This window comes from Strix aluco, chromosome 12 (genome assembly GCF_031877795.1).
Source record: "Strix aluco isolate bStrAlu1 chromosome 12, bStrAlu1.hap1, whole genome shotgun sequence".
NCBI classification, from domain to species: domain Eukaryota; kingdom Metazoa; phylum Chordata; class Aves; order Strigiformes; family Strigidae; genus Strix; species Strix aluco.
In genome coordinates, this window is record NC_133942.1 from 26,072,781 (window position 1) to 26,092,191 (window position 19,411).

General features: G+C 40.6%; 1 protein-coding gene across 4 annotated transcripts in view; it reads right to left on the reverse strand.

Annotated features, from left to right (window-relative positions):
• NEDD4 (NEDD4 E3 ubiquitin protein ligase) overlaps positions 1–15,709 on the reverse strand; it is a 62,549-nt gene extending 46,840 nt beyond the window's left edge. For 2 of the 4 annotated variants that reach the window (XM_074836981.1, XM_074836979.1), the window contains exons 1-3: positions 15,616–15,709; positions 1,700–1,773; positions 13–91 (exon numbers count right to left, since the gene is read on the reverse strand). In XM_074836981.1, the coding sequence (XP_074693082.1) occupies positions 13–91; positions 1,700–1,773; positions 15,616–15,660 (198 nt within the window). In that variant the 5' untranslated portion in view covers positions 15,661–15,709. Of the gene's footprint in view, positions 1–12; positions 92–1,699; positions 1,774–10,257; positions 10,279–15,077; positions 15,293–15,615 lie in introns of those variants that run through there. The other 2 variants (XM_074836983.1, XM_074836980.1) reach the window with 2 other exon arrangements.
• Between the last annotated feature and the right edge of the window lie 3,702 nt (positions 15,710–19,411).

The window sequence follows — 19,411 nt, forward strand, 5'->3', positions numbered from 1 at the left end:
AAGACAGCTAACCTTTTTAATAGTTTTTGTCTGAACACTTGTAAGGACTCCGTTCACCGGATCATACACTGTCACTTTCACATAAGGGTCACTGGGAGGGGAAAAGAAAGAGATAAGCATGTTGCTATATATCCTTTTTTTGTCAGCATTATTAGCAGTTGAGTTTTAAAAGGCTTAAATTAATAGGTGTGAAGCTAGGAGTTACAATTACATTATGAACACCATACACATTTGTATTTACAATCATTTGCTAAATAGTTTTAGAGATAAAACTAATCTCAACATTGGTACTGATTATGACCATACTAGTATGGCCATTTTATATTTGGTATATTACTACAACTTAATTCTCTCTCCTCTTTCACAGTTCTTATTTCATGAGAACAGATTTAATGAATCCTCATGCATTTCAACAAGACATACATGAAAAAAATCAGTTGTGATTGAAAAAGCTTGAAGTATTAAATCTCTTGGTTTTAACAATTTAAAACACTCAGAATTTGAGGTACTTCCTTAGACATAGCATTTTTACTAAATGTTCTATCAGTTTCAGAGTCTCAGTTTAACCTGAATTTGTCTTTTAATGAAGGTGTCCTAATATGGTTGCTTAAAATGGCCTACTGCCTCAGATTTTTTTTTCCTTCCTGCAGTACAGTAAACAGATTATATGAATATCACTTTTCATGAACAGAGTCTGAGCAATTGAATGCCTTGACTAGTAACAAAAGGTGACCAAGACTGTCTGCCATATGGCAAAAGGGCATATGGTATTCACGTATTTAAGTTATTATGAGAAAAGCTGCCCTATTTTTGTTTAAAGCAAAAAAATTGCACACGAGAAAAATTGAAGAGAGACTGCCTGGCTTTAGGGAAAACATGAGCATCACAAAGAAATTTTGCTAATGCTTAACTGATGTCACATGTAACAATTTTGCTAGTGCTAAAATAACAGCATTCCTATACATATGCCAAAGCAGCTGTCAGCAGAACTAGTACTAAACCCATCAGTACTTTTCTAGACCCTCTGTACACAGACCAAAAGAAAAAGTAGCTTTAGCACAAGCTGCATACTGCCACTTGCCAATTCTACATGGTATTACAAAGGATTTCAATTATCAGTTCAAAAGTCTGATCTTTCCTGGGGTAAATGTTAAGCCACTTTGATTGTTTCTTCCCTTATACAGATTTTTAACTTTTAAATTTGTATGTACCCAGAGCCTGCAGCCACTGGCATGGGTCTACCCTATCTATAGAATTGGTGGGTGCTGTTCCTCTGCATATAATCCGAGTTGAAATAGTCTTGTTGCTACCAGTGTTTAGTGTTGTGTTCATTCCAAGTCTTTAAGGCACAGATGAGACAATTTTGATTATAACTGAACTCGTGTTATTTTAGCTGCAGTCTACCTTAACTAAAATATATACATGTATCTATCTCCATTGCAGAACTATTTTACCATGCAGAGAATTAAACATTCCCACACATTGTCTTGCCAATGCTAAGCTCTGTCCAAGTGACTCCTGGGCAAGAAAACAACTATCTTCATGTTTGTCTCTGATCATTTTATAATGTTACCAGTTAAAACAGTTCTGATTTTTTTTGGAAAGAGGCACAGCAGTATTTACTAAGATCTAAACAGCTGTGGGGAGAAAAAAAAAAGAAGCAGTTGTCCCTTAATACATTAACAACATATATTCTTACCTGGCTCCTAAGATATCCTTCTTGGCCAGGCCAATTCCAGCTATAACCTTCACCCTGACAATACGTGTGTTCTCCTAAAATGCAAAATAACATATTCAAGATACATTCAGATTTATTTTTCAGATCTATTTTTAATGTATAAAGCTAAAAGCAATTATTAGCATAATTTTTAATTTACACTGAAAACTGTAGACCAAGTAATGCAGTTACTTTGTCTGATGGAAAGAGCTCTAAGTTTCAGTAGCAAATTTATTTTACCTTTACCCCTTTTAAAGTTTATCACCGTCGTATCCACATATGATGGTAGACACAGATTCCAAAAAATTGGATAAATCAACACAGTAAGGTTTGTATTTTTTAAAACTCATTTTACTTTGTTTCTCGGCATTCTAAAGGAATGGGATTTTGTTCTGAGTTAGAGTGCTTAATCCCACAGGACAGGATTGTTAGCCTGGCATACAACTGTTCCCGCCAGCCTTCCTTCCCAAATTCCAAATTGTTCTGGCAGCAGCAGTTCCCCCTTTCCCCCCAGCAAGCCTTGCAATACACTCGTATCAGATTGGATGCAGTATGCACACGCTGCACACACGTGAAGATCATTTCCTAAGGCAATGGCAAGGGCAAGCTGCGATTGCCACAATTCATACAGCCCAGTGACTTCCACTGCTCCCAGGAAGACAAGCATCTGGGAGCAGTTTCCATGAGCAGTTCCCATGTTTCTCGTCAGGTAATTCCTGGTCATCTTTTCTACAGAGAAGGCAAGAATCTCTGTGAGAACATGCTCTGAACAGCATAACAATTTTTGGTGCACATGGGCATGATCTGTTCGGACACAAGGAATGGGCTGCTATTTACATCTCGCTAGCCATTCAAGCAAGTTGCATTAAACACTTGGACAAACGAGCATGGTCCGAACAAGTTTTCACCTAATAGTATCTCAGTATTTATCAGAGTGTGGGAAATAGACTCTGACCACAAATTTACCCCTTCCATTCCCCCCAGGAAGTATCAAATTTATCAGAACAGATTAATAAAGCAGTAAAGAACTCTAGAAAAAGGCAAGAACAAAGAATTCTTGCACCTATTTTTGTTTTACAGCACAGAGAGGCCACGCTCAAAATATTGGGATTTCTGACATGACCTGTCAGAGGGTATGAGATTTTTAAAAACCGAAAAACGATTTCAGTTACATATTATTCAAATTACAGCTTCACAGGAGCGACATAAGTGATTGCTCTCCTCCTGTTAATTAATATAGCTGTGCAGAGTGTTACATGGCTCATCTGATAAGCCACTGAATTCAAGAGAGGAAAAAAATCCCAACAGCTGCGGCCATGTCAGAGCAAGAAGACAAATGAGCACTGTTTCTCTGGAAAGCACAAAGCTTTGCAGATGAAGGACTGTTTGTAGGCAATGGCTAGTCAGAGACACTTGTGAGGAAAGCTGATCCGATCTAGGTGGTCAAAGAGTTAAACAGATACAAAGAGCAATGGGTGAAGCAGCAGATGTTGTCCCTGGGGCCTTCCTGAATTCCACATATGACTAAACATGCTTTCAAAAGGAGACTTGTAGGAAGCACTCAAAGTTTGTTTTATCATTGGTCTCCCACATAACCACAGGGCTGGACTCCCTAACCAATACCAACTGGAGGAGTTTGTAAAGGTAACCAAGAGAATTGCAGGCTAATCCTGAGGCAGAGAAGACTGGCTAACAAGGTAAAGCTGAAAACAAACTACTAAATAAAATTTTTAAGAAGTTTCTCTCACCCTCTATAGTCAGAGGTGTTTGCCACAGGACTGAGATGAACATCTACAATACCCACTTACTGACAAAACAGTCAAGTGGCCAAGACAATTCCAGCCAAATCACAAGTCCATCTTCTATCTTCAAAGAAAATTGTCTCCTACTAGGAAATCTAATAGTTCAGAAAAGAAAGACCTAACAACCAACCACACCCAGCACTGACCACTAGTAGGCATCCTAAACTTTCAAAATTCTTAGTCATGACCAGGCTTTAAGGCCCATAATATTACCAATGTTTTATGACAGCAACAGAACTAATCAAGTTTAGGAACAAGTAATACAAAACTATGTTGGCATCAAATTAAGAAGAGCCATATTTATATATATACACACACACATATCACAAATATCCTAAAATATCCACCTTTATCTTACATTCCAAAAAAAGCATCCAATTTATCATCTATCCATTACTTGGCTTCAGTGACATTCAACATGAGTGAGTTTTGGAGACTACTCAAGCTGAAGAGTACCACGTGTGCGCTTCCACTCTCACCGAGCGCTTCTGCACCTCACTTGGTACACCACCACCCTCTCTCCCAGCAAGAGGAGGGTCCTCAGTCCCAGCCCATGGGACCCAACTGACAGAATCCAATTTGAGAAACAATCTCACCCCCTCCTTCTCAGAAAAAGGACCAAGAGTAGATGTTGGTATAGGATACACTGCCCTAAAAGACAAATACTTTCTCTTGCATCTGTATTTGGTTACTTAGGCCACAAGCTTTTCTCACTTTTTCAAGCATGAGAAAAGTAAAGGCAATTTGATGGTTTTGGGTACAGGCATCTCAGAGCCAGGCTTAACAGGGCATCAACGCAGTCCACACAGAGGAGATCCCAGAAACAGGATCCACACTCTCAGATTTTAAAGTTGGCTTAATCACATGGTTTGTTTACTTGTATCATAGCAGAGATGTGAATTTATCTGAATGCTATTTTACAAAAAGACAAATTGCTTTGTATGTGACCTCAAGAAACTAGAAGCAACAAACCCAAGGCTGGCATGCTGAAGGTTGATTTAAACATGCCTTGCTGAAAGAGAGAGGATTATTTGTTTGGGATCAGTGCCAAACTAGGACAGGTACAGGATTTTAGTTAGACCAGCAGAACAACTAAGCAAACTGACATCTGCTTATGAACTGCCATATAGAAATATCCTTCTCGATTAAAGAAGTTTTTAAAAAATTCTGAATTTTTCACAACAATCTTCCCCACAGATCTCCTTTTTCACTTTCACTTTTTTCACTAGCTGCTCTCACCCTCCAAAAACTCACCACACACCTTTTTGTGTATCTGTTAAACTGATAGATGATACTGAAAGGTCCTATTCTTCCTTTTCCAAGACTAGAAACTTCAGGAAGACACCCATGTTAACATGTAAGTGCAAGACTTATTCACGAGAGATTACGTTCCCCATTCTCTGGTCACACTAGTGCACAAGGCAGATCAGGAGAAGTTCAGACAGCTCGATCCAAATGCAGTCAGAAGTGTTACACTGGAAGGACTCATTATGCTACGACACCGCACATCCTGAAGAGGCAGAAGCCTGCTGACAGGACACCACTCTGTGCTGTGACCAGATGACCTTTTCTCCCCACTCACTGATGACAGGCAGAATTGCTAAAGAACTGCTGCTACAGCTCACAAAAGCTGCCCTAAACACGATGATCCCAGAAAGTAGTGAAACAGCTGAAGAGTTCCAGAACTGTTCGAAGCTAATTTCACACAGCCAAAAATTAAGTGATGAAAGCTCTGCACAGAGACAAATATACTTCATTCTGGTATCCACAGGGAACAGGTTCAAAACCAAAGTTTCATGGTTTCAAAGGCCATTTTGAACCTTTTCTTCTTCATTCACCTTGCTCAGGAGATCCTTATTTGACACCTTCATAGACATACATACAAGAAACGGTGGATCGTAATGGCTTCTGTAAGTCCACAGGCAGCTGCAACCCAAGAGTGTTTCTGTGGTCCAAGAAACACGCAGGCTGCAGTCTGTACCTCTTCTATATTGGCTGTAGACACTCTCAAGCTCACCCCGCTACTCTTTTCCACCACTGTGGTGCTTCCAGTGGTTCTGGTGGCATAGGAAGGAATAGGCACCTAGTCAGTAACCAGGAACGCACCAGCTATGTCTAGCAGCACTGAAGCTTGTCAGGGAAACTGCTCTCAGAGCAATTTATCTCCCCAAGAGTCCCTTCCTGGCCATAAATGCCTACCCACACTTTTGTGGTCCTGACATTAACTTGCAGGGGTCAGTCTGAATTTACTCCATCTGTACAGCTAAAGAGACAGAGTATTCACTTCTGCTTTGAACACACCAGGAGTCTTAGAGGTTTAATGCCCTAGTACCCAGCTGCTCTGTAACGGAGACATGCACTTCTGAGACACATGCACACACAACAGCCCATCAAAGGCAGCAGCTCTGGGCACAGAGTTCTACAGGGTTGTTTGTATAGATGAGACAAGGATGTTCAGGTGGTTGACAACATTTGACTGCCAGACACTTTGAAGGCTGGAGGAAGAAGGGGTGGGGTTGGAGAAGGGAACACAATAATGGCCCACAACACAGCATCATATACAAAATACAAGCCGATCATTTCGCCACTAAAACTGTGAACTGTTAAGCTGTTTCCTCTGAGAATACAAGTACCCCGACATGCAGCGTGGGAAAAGAAATATTTGTTAAACTACTGAATCTGCCGGGGAGCAGCTGCATAGAAATGAAGTCCAAATGACACTGAGTGTTTGCATCAGTCTGCTTCTATACAAATTCAAGGATAAATTATTTTTAGGGCTTATATAGTATTTTTAAAGCTGAGGGGTGGGGTATGTGGGGGGGGTAAGGCTACCACATATTACAGACACTGAACTGTCCAAAAATTCTTTGTCTGATTAAGTCAGACAAATCATCCTTTACAGAGCTGACTCAGCAAGTTAGTTACCTTATTATGAACTTCCAGGTTTTATCATTATTCTATTGTTAGTTGTATTAGCATATTCTAAAGAAGATGTTCAAGATCAACTGGTCAAAATAGCCAGGACTGCTAACACCTGCCATTTTCATAATCTCTAACAATGCATCTATTTACTAACAGATAGTATGTAACAAGATGATGAAATAGAAGGTTTCTGAGCTGACATGTAGACAACCAATAACTTTAAAGCTTTAAAGGCAATGCCTGCCATCCTGCTGTACTTTGAACTGATCATAACACAGAAATCCTTTTTATGTATGCCTATTAAAATAGTTTTAAAATGTGTTCTCTACTGTTATAGTTTAACCCCAGCCAGCAACTAAGCACCACACAGCCACTTGCTCACTCCTCCCCTCTCCCAGTGGGATGAGGAGGAGAATCAGAAAAAAGTAGAACTTGTGGGTTGAGATAAGAACAGTTTAAAAACTAAAATAAAATAACAACAACGACAAAAAGTAATACAATAAAAAGAGAGACAAATAAAACCCGAGAAAAGACAAGTGATGCACAATGTAGTTGCTTACCACCTATTGAGCGATGCCCGAGCAGCGATCTGCCCCTCCCGGCCAACACTACCCCCGTTTATATACTGAGCATGATGTTCTATGGTATGGAATATCCCTATGGCTAGTTCGGGTCAGCTGTCCTGACCATGCTCCATCACAGCTTCTTGTACACCTGCTCGCTGGCAGAGTACGGGAAACTGAAAAATCCTTAACTTAAGAACTAGGTAGCAACAACTAAAACACTGGTATGTTATGAATATTATTCTCACACTGAATCCAAAACACAGCACTGTACTAGCTACTAGAAAGAAAATTAACTTTATCCCAGCCAAAACCAGAACATCTACAGAGCAAAGCAAGAGTCAAACTAATTAAGCAGCACTTGCAGAAGTGGATAGCATTTCATTTCCACAAATGTCACTATGAATCTACGTAACTAACATATATTAAGGTGATACTTTCTTGAACTGTTCATTTTGGGCAAGAAAACAACATTTGGAAAGAAATTTCAAGTTTTGTGAGCAAGTTTTAAACTCCTCAAACTTTCAGAATAGAATGATCTTGCCTGGATTACAGCTGTTCATAGTCAATGACTATAAAGGACAAGTATTAATACTGTCCACTCTCAACCCCATCCTTCCCAGATTCACATGGTAGGAAAATAATGCTAATGCAGCTGGAAGAGTGATTCCTACTTTAGTGGTAGAAGTCCAAAACAGAGCAGAAAAGAGAAGAAAAGGCATATGCAGAAAGAAAGGGTGAGAAAGAAGGCACAAACTAAGAAAAGGTGACATGGTGACGACTATAGTACAATACACTGAACAAACCAGAGAACGACGATTAAGTGTGATCCTTGTCTGAGTCCCTGAAGGTAGACTCCAGCTTATGAGTGTGTGCAAATGCGTGTGTACATATGCACCTATGTGTGTGCAGGGCGTGCACTGCCAGTTCCACAGACTGTAAGTGATAAAATATGTCCTACACAATCTAAATGTAATCACAAGATTACAACGAAGAGTTGTAACTCAGCACCTTACAACTGTCTTTTAGCTGCTGCCTATACCTGAGCCAGGGGAGGGGGGGAAAAAAGCTCAAAATTTTTCATTTTGTGCATTGAAACACTATGTTACACCAGCAAGGGGCATTTACCTTTGCCAATCATTAATGTCTGCAACATCCAATAATTCAACTATGAACATATTACACTATTAACAGTTCTCCTTTGCTTGAAGCAGTAAAACAAAACATGCAACATGTTATTATCTAATTCAGTGGCTATAAAGGCTCTCTCTGTTGTTAATGTAAACACCTCAAGTTCAAACAATTTTGCAGGGGTTTTCAGCAAGTTGCAATCCATTTCTCAGGTTGAACAATGATTCCTCACACATCCCAAACCACCAGCAGGTGACTTCTTGGGAGTCTAGACTGAGATGTACAACTACCATACAGAAAAAGCAGTTTGATATGTGTAAGATACATACAAAATTCTGATAAATTAGAATAACCATATAGCAACAGAAGAGAAAGGCTTTTAATTCAGAGAAGGGTTCTTCAGAGCACATATTTTATTAGTATTGAAAAATTAATTTTATTGGTTTTCCTATTTTAATATTTGGTTCAAGTTTTGGTTTTGCTTTTTCAATATACTTCTACAGAAAAACTGACACAGGATGTAAGGAAACACCAAAACCAGGATGGTTAATCTAATGCAAAACATAAAATAGTAGTATCTGCTGGAATAGACAGCTTTTTTTGAGGAAGCCAATATAAATATGTCAGAGTAGTCTAACAGAGAGCACACTTTGTAGTAAACAATTGCTCTAGGCAATAACATCCTGTTATTCTTTTGTTCCAGCTAGATAGGTCAAAAATCAACTACCACTAAAGCAAGCCAAGAAAAGAACATTAAAGGATATTACAATGATAAAACACTACAGCAGCATCACCTTTTAAGATTCTGGTAATATCAGGAATTATATATTAAGGCTTTCTTCAGCTTCATACCATGTCTGCATATAGTGCACAGATAAAAAGAGAACAGAAAATTCAGATTTGGGGATGTGCAGATAAGGGAAGCTGAAATAAACATACCAATAGTTTGGAAGTTCAAAACTGAAGACAGTAAACAGCCTGGCCCAGTGAAAGAGCATAAAAAGGAAGGGATGTTCAATGGGCTGAAAGTGTTCTACATCTGATGTAGAGGGATCCCTCCCATCCCATGTACTGAGGTCCAGAAAGTCAGTAGAGAGTAAGAAAAAAAAAATTATCAACTACTATAGAGTGTTCTCCAGTGCACATCTACACAGACTGCTGACCTCATTAAGGAATATAGTTGCTATGAACAGCAAGAAAAGTTAGGACACTTGCAGGGGTAGAAGTGCACTAAAGCCAAGACCCCATTAAAGAATAAGTACTAGCGTAAGAGATACACACCATGCATCTATAGTTTCTTTTATACCATCCTTCTCAAATCTGTGAGACATCTTACTCAAGGTATCCAGCTTTACCAACTAGTAGCTTCTATTTAAAGCACAAATCACTGATTAAAGACAAACATAATCACATAAAAGGCTCCGAAGCCTAGGAGCAGCTCAGAAACAATGCTGAAAGATTACTTACTGCTAAAGTGACTATATATTCCAGTTGAATAGATAGCTTCTTGCATCTGCCAGTTTTAGCAGATAACACTGACGTGTTTCTGTAAGTTAAAACCCCTGTATCTTAGCAAGTTTCCTAGTATGTATCTCCCATCCAAGAGCACCCTACTTATTTCAAATTGCATTAAAAGTCTGGGTTTTGTTTTGGGTTTTTTTGCCTCGAGATCATTAGCGACCATAAAAGTTATGTTTTCATTGTGAAACACTCAAACATATTCCTTAATGGCATTTACTGGAGCAATAAGCAGTCTTTTAATCTCAAAGAAACTTTTCAGAGACTGAATAATTAAGGATTTGGCTCTTCCGTTACCTACACTGAGATTAGCACAGAATGTTTTCTCTTAAGTGGTCCAGAAGATACTGACATTCTTCACCTGCCTAACATTAAAAACAACATGAAAGAGCAGACCTTCCTCATATTATAAAGAAAGGGGTACTAAGAATTTTAAATAAAATTCTTTAGATCTTAAACAAAAAACTCCAACATATAATTCTAAGATCGGGTTAGCTAAGAGCACTTATATATGCTATATTCAGCTTGAGGAACTCCAGCAGGAGATAGATACAAAGTTGACAGCATGAGAAAGAGGCCCAATGAAGATACTGTTAGAACTTACCATCTCATTTGAAAGAAAGCGTTTCCCAAGGAATGGTGAGCCTTAGCTGAAGGAAAGTAGTTCCTGCAATATTCAGATCTTGCAAGTGAAGCAGACGTATGTGTTAGGTGACCTCTAAATGATATTAAGTTCTGTTAGCATCACCAGTTCATTTTACAAGGAGATGGAAAGCAGGAAGAAGACTTTGCCATCTTGACCATTCCTTCACAACACAGAGAGCAGTCTCTTCCTCCTCTGTGGCAACCAACAGAGCTGAACCACTTTTCTTTGAACAAATTATCTCCAAGTAAGCAAAGCAAGTTTTAGATTCAGGAAGATTCCCATTATAGAACTACATTAATCAATCTTGTAAACATAATGAAAGTCATTAACTTCCACCAGTCCAGTCTTACTAACTCCCTAAAAGAACTTAAACATTAATTGTACCATAGGAGTATTTTGTGTTCATAAATAAAGAAGTCTCATCCTTCAAGAAACGCTGGCTGTTGCTACAGATTATATTTAACACTACCATTCAATTGCAAATTAAGGAAAAGATTCAAGAAGACAAGTGTCACTAATAGAGTTATCCCTTTGGCAACAGAATTTTACTTAGAGAAAAACCAAAAAACCCCAAACCAAAAAAACAACAACCAGCAAACCACTTTTCAACATGTGCAACCAGTATCCACAAACAGTCACAGTCAGTGTTTGTTAGTTCTGTGTGAAAAAAAGGCTTTAAAAACCAAAACAAACCCAGGTACATAAGATAGCTTCTTGAAACCATCAGATCTACACAAATTATACTGCTGTTCAAAAACAACCCCCAAGACATCAAAAACAAACCAACCCAAAACAAAAACAAAAAACCTCCCCAAACCAGCAAGCATCGCCATTTCTACAAGTGCCTAAACTATTCCAGACACACTGGATTTCAGATCATGCCTTGCAATGGGAAAGTCCTTCACAGCCTAGAATAAATTCAAAGCATTTCTGAAGCAGAGACGTGAACATCTATTTTTTTTTTTTCTATTTGAGTGCCCCATATAACAGAGTCAGATGGAGCAGACATCTAGTACAGAAATGCTGAGGAAGCCAGAGGGTTTGAACAGGAACAGAAGCACTTGGCTGCCTCAAGCTCAGGCACAAATGAGCCAAACAATACTGGTTTTGTCATAAGCCATCCAGAGGAAGACTAGTCCATGCCAGTCTCCGAAGTAATGTCTGAAATATTTCTGGTCATCAGCATTGTCTCCAAAATACAGTAACACAAGAAGGGTTTGGGGCAAGGTGAGCAGAAGTAAAGACAAACAACATATCAAAGGCACACGGTTAGGTCACCAGCAGCAAGCTAAATAACCATGAACAACCGACTCCAGTAGTACATCCTAAAGAAAAATAAAAATATACCTAAAGCTTTCCAGAATGAAATACCATATGCTTATGAGAAATCTTACGTGACCTGCAGAAATCAAGAACACTGGTTCTACATAGAACAGCTCTCAAGTGACTGAGAAACCTGAAATGGCAAATACATGCAAGCAGGAAGTGTATTTTTGCCTGTGAGAAGTTCCCATTACTAGTTTGATCCCTGAAACAGATCAAACTCAATAGACACAACAGACCAAAAAAGCTAGCTAACTTATGTTATTTAGGCAATATAAAAAGAGACAAGCAAAATAAGAAAGTTCTTAATTCAGGCTGGAAGCGTAAGAACTCTGATATACAGAAATGTTTAAGTTAAACCGGGCACTGAGATACATGTATATAGATAAGTGATGTCATTTTATTAACTGCCATTTCAAAGCCCTACAGCGCAAGCAGGTATTTTAATAGAAAACAGAAATAAATACACTGTCATTCTGGACAGTTCTTTTAACAATTATATTTTTAACCCAGCAAACCACTGAAAAATGTAATTCCTTCTGTAACCAAAGAAACAACTGAGGGTTAGCTGAGGTATCAACAATTCTTCCTCAGATCTTTGAAAGATCATTCCACAATTACTGTTAGAAAATGCTGTACTTCGTATTGCAGTCAATTGTCACAGAAACACAGTAACTCGAAGCGAGTAGCCCAGTGTCAGAAAATGCTTGATCAAAGTGTTTAATCTAAGAAATCCAAGTCTTAGCAACCTGAAAGTTTCGTATTAAGAAGTTCCTCAGCCAAAAACCCTGTAGCTATGGACACCCCACCTCAACAAGTACATTTAAGAGCACCAGCAAAGTTACCACTGCTATGACAGAGAAAAGCAGCAGCAGCTTTGTCAGTCCGCTCCTTTGGATCCAAACCAACACTTTCAACTATATTCAAAGGTAGATGTATCCCAAGTACACAACGGGCAGTCACCCACTTCACAGGTCAAAGATGTCTACAGCAGTTAATACTCCCGCCTGATTTTTTTTAAGCAGTCTGAGGCAAAGAGCACTGTGAGAGAAAGTCTGATCCGGAGGTGGGAAGTTTACTTTAAGGCATTTCTTTCCTCTTTAAAAAAAAGTTGAGAGAATAAAAAGTAATTTTGAAAAATATTAGAGCTTTTCATTTTTCTACATTGAGATCAGCTGTAATAGGGTGTATAATCTGTTCATTTGCCTTTTTTCTATATACTATCCTGCAATGTAAAATAACTCACAAGGAAAAAATAATTCAGAAACGTGATCAGCATTCAGTTTTAGTCTAACATTGTTCCTAGATTATATTCAATTTAGCTTGTTATTGCATATTTATCTCATTAGAACTTATGATAGGATCAAACTACTTCTAAGAGACTGGCACCTAAGTAAGCAAAATAAGTATTGCTCAAACAAACTATTTTGTAATCCCTCCTGTCTTCATTTTTCAGCATGTGACCCCAGACCTCATTTTCCACACACTGCTAAGACCCTGCTCTGAATACAAAATTCTGAGGTTTTCCCATTGACCTTTCTAGTGCTCATTATTTCAATATCCAGCTAAGTCATAAGAAGTCCTATGGGTGACAGAAGGATACTATATCCACGTTACAGAAGAGAAAGTGAACCAGAGAAATCAAGGACAACTGCATCTGCTAGATGCAGGCACTGAAATCCCGATAAATACAGCATATACAATAACCCACTATATACACAACAACCTCAGCCATGGCTTCCTTTTCATCCCAGCTTCATCATTTTGTTTGTGTCAGCAACATCATATTAGCAATCCTTTATTAAATCCAATTGAATAATACACCATTAACCAAGAAATCTGAAATAAATGTATAACTTGTAAGGAGGGGGGGAGGATAAAAAAATTCACACTCAAATACTGCATTCAACTGCCTCAACAATTAGACCAACTTCTCCTCACCTTCATTATTTTATTTACAATTATTTACCACATAATCATATGCAAAAGCTGCAACAAGAGGTTTTGCAGATAACACCACTTACTTTTACCAGACAATTTTGATTCATACCTCAAGCAAATCCATCTTGCAGAATAGATCACAGAGCAGCCCTGGGGAAGCAGCAGTATGCAGACATAAACTATGACAAGCCTGCAAAATGAGGGCAGGGGAGGCTTTTACAGAAAACTCCTTGATGCTACTTTCAATTATTTGAGTTTATGAGTTTGTGTTTTTGTTGTGATTCTGTGTATGCAATCTTCCAGATTTAAACTCTGGGAAGACAAAAAAAGTCAATCTAGAGAGACAGAACTCTAGTTTCATTCCAGTACCCTAGGCAAAAGCAGCTGGTACCAGTTTTCCTATAACCCTAAGATCATTTGTTTTGTCATTTGTGCATTAAGAATCACACATAAAAACTACGAACTGAGCAAGTTCTTTACATGTGAATCAGTAAGCATCAACTGAAGTTTGGCTAAGCTTTTGAATTATGGAAAAAGTTGGATCTGATAGACTTGTCACATACTCAAATTTTCTCCTCCTCCCTCCAGCTGTTCCAAAGAGAACATGTTCATGTTCAAAAGGATAGAGGGACGATCAGGATTGTTCAATTTTGATCAGATTTCAAAATACTTTCCCCATAGCAAGGGAGGCTAAGAAACAACTAAACTTTCTATTAACAAAGTTAAAAGAGATAGCCTGAGGCATGGAGTGTTTTAGTCCAACTAGATAGCCTCAAAAAGTTACTAGCAACTGCAAATAGAATCCTGCAATGGGAAGTGCTATGGAACCCTTGCAGCATGCTGTGCTAATTTTCTCTTAGAACTCCCATGCAATTCAAATATTAAGATGAAGGAAGAATAAAATGAGAGCTTTATAGTTACTCCTCCAGAAATAAAGCAGACCTTGAGAAAGAGCACCACACGAACAGACTAGGAACAATATTTGATAGTTTTAATCAAGATAATTCCTGCTAAGGATGCAACAAGTGTGCATTGACACAGAAATCATCACTGCCTGGACACAAAAAGAGCTGATCAAAGACTGTCTTGCTAAAATATCCTGTTGGCTCAATGACAACACTACTGACATTTCACACAGGTCACCAAACAGCTTTCAGATGCATACAGCTTTTAGTCTTCCTGTACCTGCAATCAAAAAAAGTGACCTTTTTTCTTCTTCATAAAGTTAACTAATCCATCAACGTTCTGCCCTATGCATAAGCCCCAGTTAGGATGCAAAAGCCCACCACACCTGTCTACCACTTAAGCACAGCAGTAGGTACATCCGTGTCGGGCACCTTCCAAGGATCCAGGTGCTCAGGAACTACGACCTCATGAAAGAAGTGGCTGCAGAAGTCACTTTCAGTTACCCACGAGTTTATTGCAAAAAAAAACCCACTGAAACGCACCCAAGATTTCATACTCTCGCTAATGGCAATGCAGAGAAAAGCACCATCGCTCAGGCTCCAAACTACCTTTTGTAAAATTTTAGTCCACGCACCGCTTCATTGGTTCAAATACTGTTCGTGACAAAGCCTGAAACAAAGACTTTATTCTTCAGTACTGGGGGAAGGAGCGGGAGGAGAAGAAATCCCGCTTCAGCCATCTAGCTCCGTCACGAGGAAGTTGCCCAACGCACGCGAATTTCTCCGTCTATAGGGGGAGGCTCGCACAGCTTTCAAAAAGCAGCCTAGAGACAAGAATGCCGGTGCTAGGAAACACGGCAGCCGCCAGCTTACCACGCTCCCCGCAGCCGGCCAGGGCTGCCGGGGCGGCCCAGCAGCCGGTGTGGAGGGGAGCCGGCCGGCTCAGCGTTGCCCCCGGCCCGGGCGGGCCCGCCGGGGCCCCCACCTCCCCCCGCCCCACCGCCACGCCAGACCGCGGCGGGCCCACAGGAAACCCCCGCCCTCAGGGGACACCCGCCCGGCCCGGCCCCACGGGGAAGCCGCCGCCCGCCCTCCACGGAGACAAGGAGCGGAAAGCGCAGCGCGGGGGGGTGGTCACGGGCCTCACCTCCTCACCCGGCAGCCCAAACACCTCAACAGGAGAAGCCGCCATGGCCGAGCGGCGCGCGCTCCCCGCCGCCCCGCCGCCGTGTTTACCCGCCGCCACCGCCCCGCCCGCCGCCGCCCCGCCCATAGCCACGCCCACAGCCCCGCGAGCGCGCGCCCCCCACCTCCCTCCAGCCTCCCGCCTCGTCTGATTGGTGCAGAAGAACGCGTCACCGCCCACCCGGGGGCGGACAGAGCCTCCTGATTGGCTCTTCCCCGCGCGCCCCGCCCGGAGACACGCGCCGCGCGGGCAGCCCCAGGGGGCGCGCGCGGCCCCGGGCGGTTGAGGCGGGCTGGCCCAGCTCGGGTCCGCCGCCCGTCAGGGCGCCGCGCGCTTCCCGCCCGCCCCGGCGGGGGCCACAGGGGCAGCACCGTGTCTCCTCCCCGCCCTACTCGAGAGGCACCCCATAGCTAGGTCATGGGGTGAATAAAATAGTTTTTCTAAAAATCTTCCCTGTGGTTTACATCGCCAGGGTCTTTTCCGCATCTCCGAGGCACAAGCTGTGGGAGTTCTGGCCCAAGCCCCTCACATCCAGGGAACCTTCTGGAATTGCAAAAAATTGGGGAAAACTGAGAGGAAAAAATAATCATTATCAACGTGCAGAAAGGACCTTGCCTGCCAGGACGAGGTAGTGGTGTCTTCCAGGGTACTGGGAGGAAGGAAGTCCCCGCTGTGTAAGGAGCTGACGTAACATAACACCCAAGCAAGGAGAATCCCAGAGGAGAGAGAAGGATCATCTGTAAAAGTCTTGTCTGAAATCAAAGCAACAATGTGGTAAACACTTTCCATTTTCTCAAAAGAAAAATCTGCCCCCCTGCCTCCTGTTCAAGCTTAGAAGTGGTACAGCAACAGGTGAGTAAGGGAGAATGACAACATTTTGACTGAAGGCTTGACCCGTTGGAAGGACCTGGTTCCATGATGGTTTTGTAAATGGTTTGAATTCATGCTCCCTTCAACACATACCTGTGAATCACTCAGGAGTTCCTCCCTGCCCACTGGCCTTTCCAGGTGGTAGAGAAGAGGAAGAGCGGTGCTAAAATAACTCAAGTCGGGTGTTTTAGTCTGGGCTTTGTAGCCGTAAGCCTTTCTACAAGCCTGAGCCAAACTCCCAGGCACTGCACAGCCTGCAAGTGCAGAGAACGTACCTTTGTTTTAGGATGACATGTGGAAAAATCACGTGTTGCTAACAATGAACAAATGTAGCAACACCTGTAGTGGCAGGGAACCAGTGTCTTTCGTGATCTTTCAGCCCATTCAGCCTGGCCCCTCATGACCTGAGTGACCTCCTTCCCTCATCATCTGATGAGAAACTCTACCCTTTCCAAAACAAACACAGACCCAGGCTCAGCTCTTTGGACTGTGCCCTAAGCAGACCACAAAACACCCAGGTAACTAAAGCTTCCACAGCAGGGCTCAGGCAAGACTGTGCCAGTTATCATACACACTTGTGCTCTCCTCCCAGGGCTAGCAGGAGGCTCTGAGGAAAGGCAATCTCAACAGCAGCATCAGTTGGTGCATGTCCCCGAATAAATGTAGGGAATTATCTATGAAGGATCAGGTGAGTGTCTGAGAAACTAAGTGCCATTCGGGCAAGTGTCTTCATAGTCATGTTCATCTATGAACGTGAACAGATAGATTTACATGAGGAAACAATGTCTTTTATTAGACCAACTGACTAAGTTTGGAAAAAAGAGCCAGATAAGCTTTTGGGTAATTCAAAAGAAACAGTCCCCTTCTGTTTCTGGATGGAGCCTCTGGACACCCAGTGTTTCTCTCCAGTTCCCTTCACCCAGCCTTCCCTACAGCACTCTCCCAGCACGAGTTTGGAGGCTCATCCAAATTTAAGTGGGAGGTTCCTGGGTGACAGCCAAGCAAGGAAAACCCGTCTAAGTTACAGCAGGCACAATTTCCAGGTCCAGTTACTTTGTGAAGCACTTGTTTCTGTGATTGAGCCTAACGTTGATTAGTAAATTGTTCTTACAACTTGCTAGAAAAAGCATGTGGGTTTGTGGCTGTTGAGCATGAGTATCTGGTTTTGCAGTGCTGCCTCTTACACTCCGCTAGCATGTACAAAACATGTCAGACAAAGCATCAGACCCCCAAATGCCTATGTTAGGTTTTTTTACAAAATTGTATTTGTTAGTCTAATAAATGATACTGGTTTATTTCTCCCTATAAATCTCTTACTACAACATTACTGTCACTTGCCTGAACTCAGCTCATCTTTTTTTCCTCAGTCTCAGCTTTTCTATACACTAGAAGACTATGAGAAGAAGCACTCTCAAGCATCCTGAAGTCCTGTTTAACAAAGGTTTTGTTTGTGAATATTTTATTATCACATTACTTATTGGGCTTTTTTGTAAGACATCATAACTCAAATATTAAATTCTGAGTAATATGTCACTTCAATAATTTTGAAATTTGAAATAATGCACTTTGAAATTTACAACAGGGCAATAGCATACTCAATTTGTCATATTACATTTTTTGAGTAGCAGGGTGTAACGTAGCCCCAAATAAGATCTCACTGATTAATTTTTTGTGTGGGAAGACCACTGATTGTCCAGAACAGGAGTTACAACACAGTCAAATCCCAAATCCATAAGTAGGTGACCTGCTATCAACAAGGCTTGTGTTTCTGGGTTTGTTACCCAGAGGCATCCATACGCTAAGATGAAGTCTATGTGCATTTTCAGTTGGATCAATAATTATCTTCAATATTCCAACAAGACATCTAGCAGTTCACTCAAAATAGAAGAATTTTAAATTAAAGTATTATTTTACTTAAAAACAGGGGGAAATAAACCACAATCTGTTTGTTAACAACCATTCAGTTCTTACGTAAGATATATATCTCCAGCACTTAATATTTTATGGTCTTACACAATTACAGACTAATAGCAGAAGAGAGCTCTTCAAGAGCTCTTCCTCTTTCTGCAAATAATTGATTTTCAGTTGCAGAGAATAACCTGCATTTGAATCATCTGAGTGCAGTGGAACACTCTAACTGTATATCAAGACCATTAAAAACATATTAATATTTTATCTCATTACTCTATCCCAATTGTGAGTTCTCATCTGGTAACAAAGAGGTTTGACTTCTCTTGCCATGTAAATCAACCTTCAGTCCCATGAAAGATGGGAAAATTACAAATGTTAAAAATATTTTCCATCTCTTAGATGATGGTGTGCAGCCTGATAGACTCAATTTGTGGTCTGAATTGTATATACATTTACAATATTTGGTTTGCGTCTTTATCATAAATGTTTTACAAGCTGAAGAGAATTCATACACTATAATATTGAGCTGCTTTGAAAAAAAACAAAGTCATCTTTGTTCTTAAAGGAGGAAATAATGTGGAAAAAGGGGATTTGTTTCAGAATTCCAAGGGGTTATCATAATAAAATAATCTTCATCTTAAGAATAGATATTAACTACAGTAATAGTTAAGTTACAAAAGCTAGCACATCAAGTGACATCAAAGTATGCTTTATCTTATTAAATATAGGATAGACTTTTGCTACAGAGGATTTTAAATCAAATTGGATAAATTATCTTCACTGCTCTTCCTTTAAACCAAAGGAGTCAGAAGTCATTTTAACTGAAATTAAACAAAAAATCTGGATGCAAATGACACCAAAAAGATTTTTGTCCTATTGTCTTCTGTTCTACTGAGTCATACAACAGAAAATGTTATGATGAACCACTCACAGTGTCACAGTGGCAGGTAAATGGAAAACTACTCACAAAAGAGAA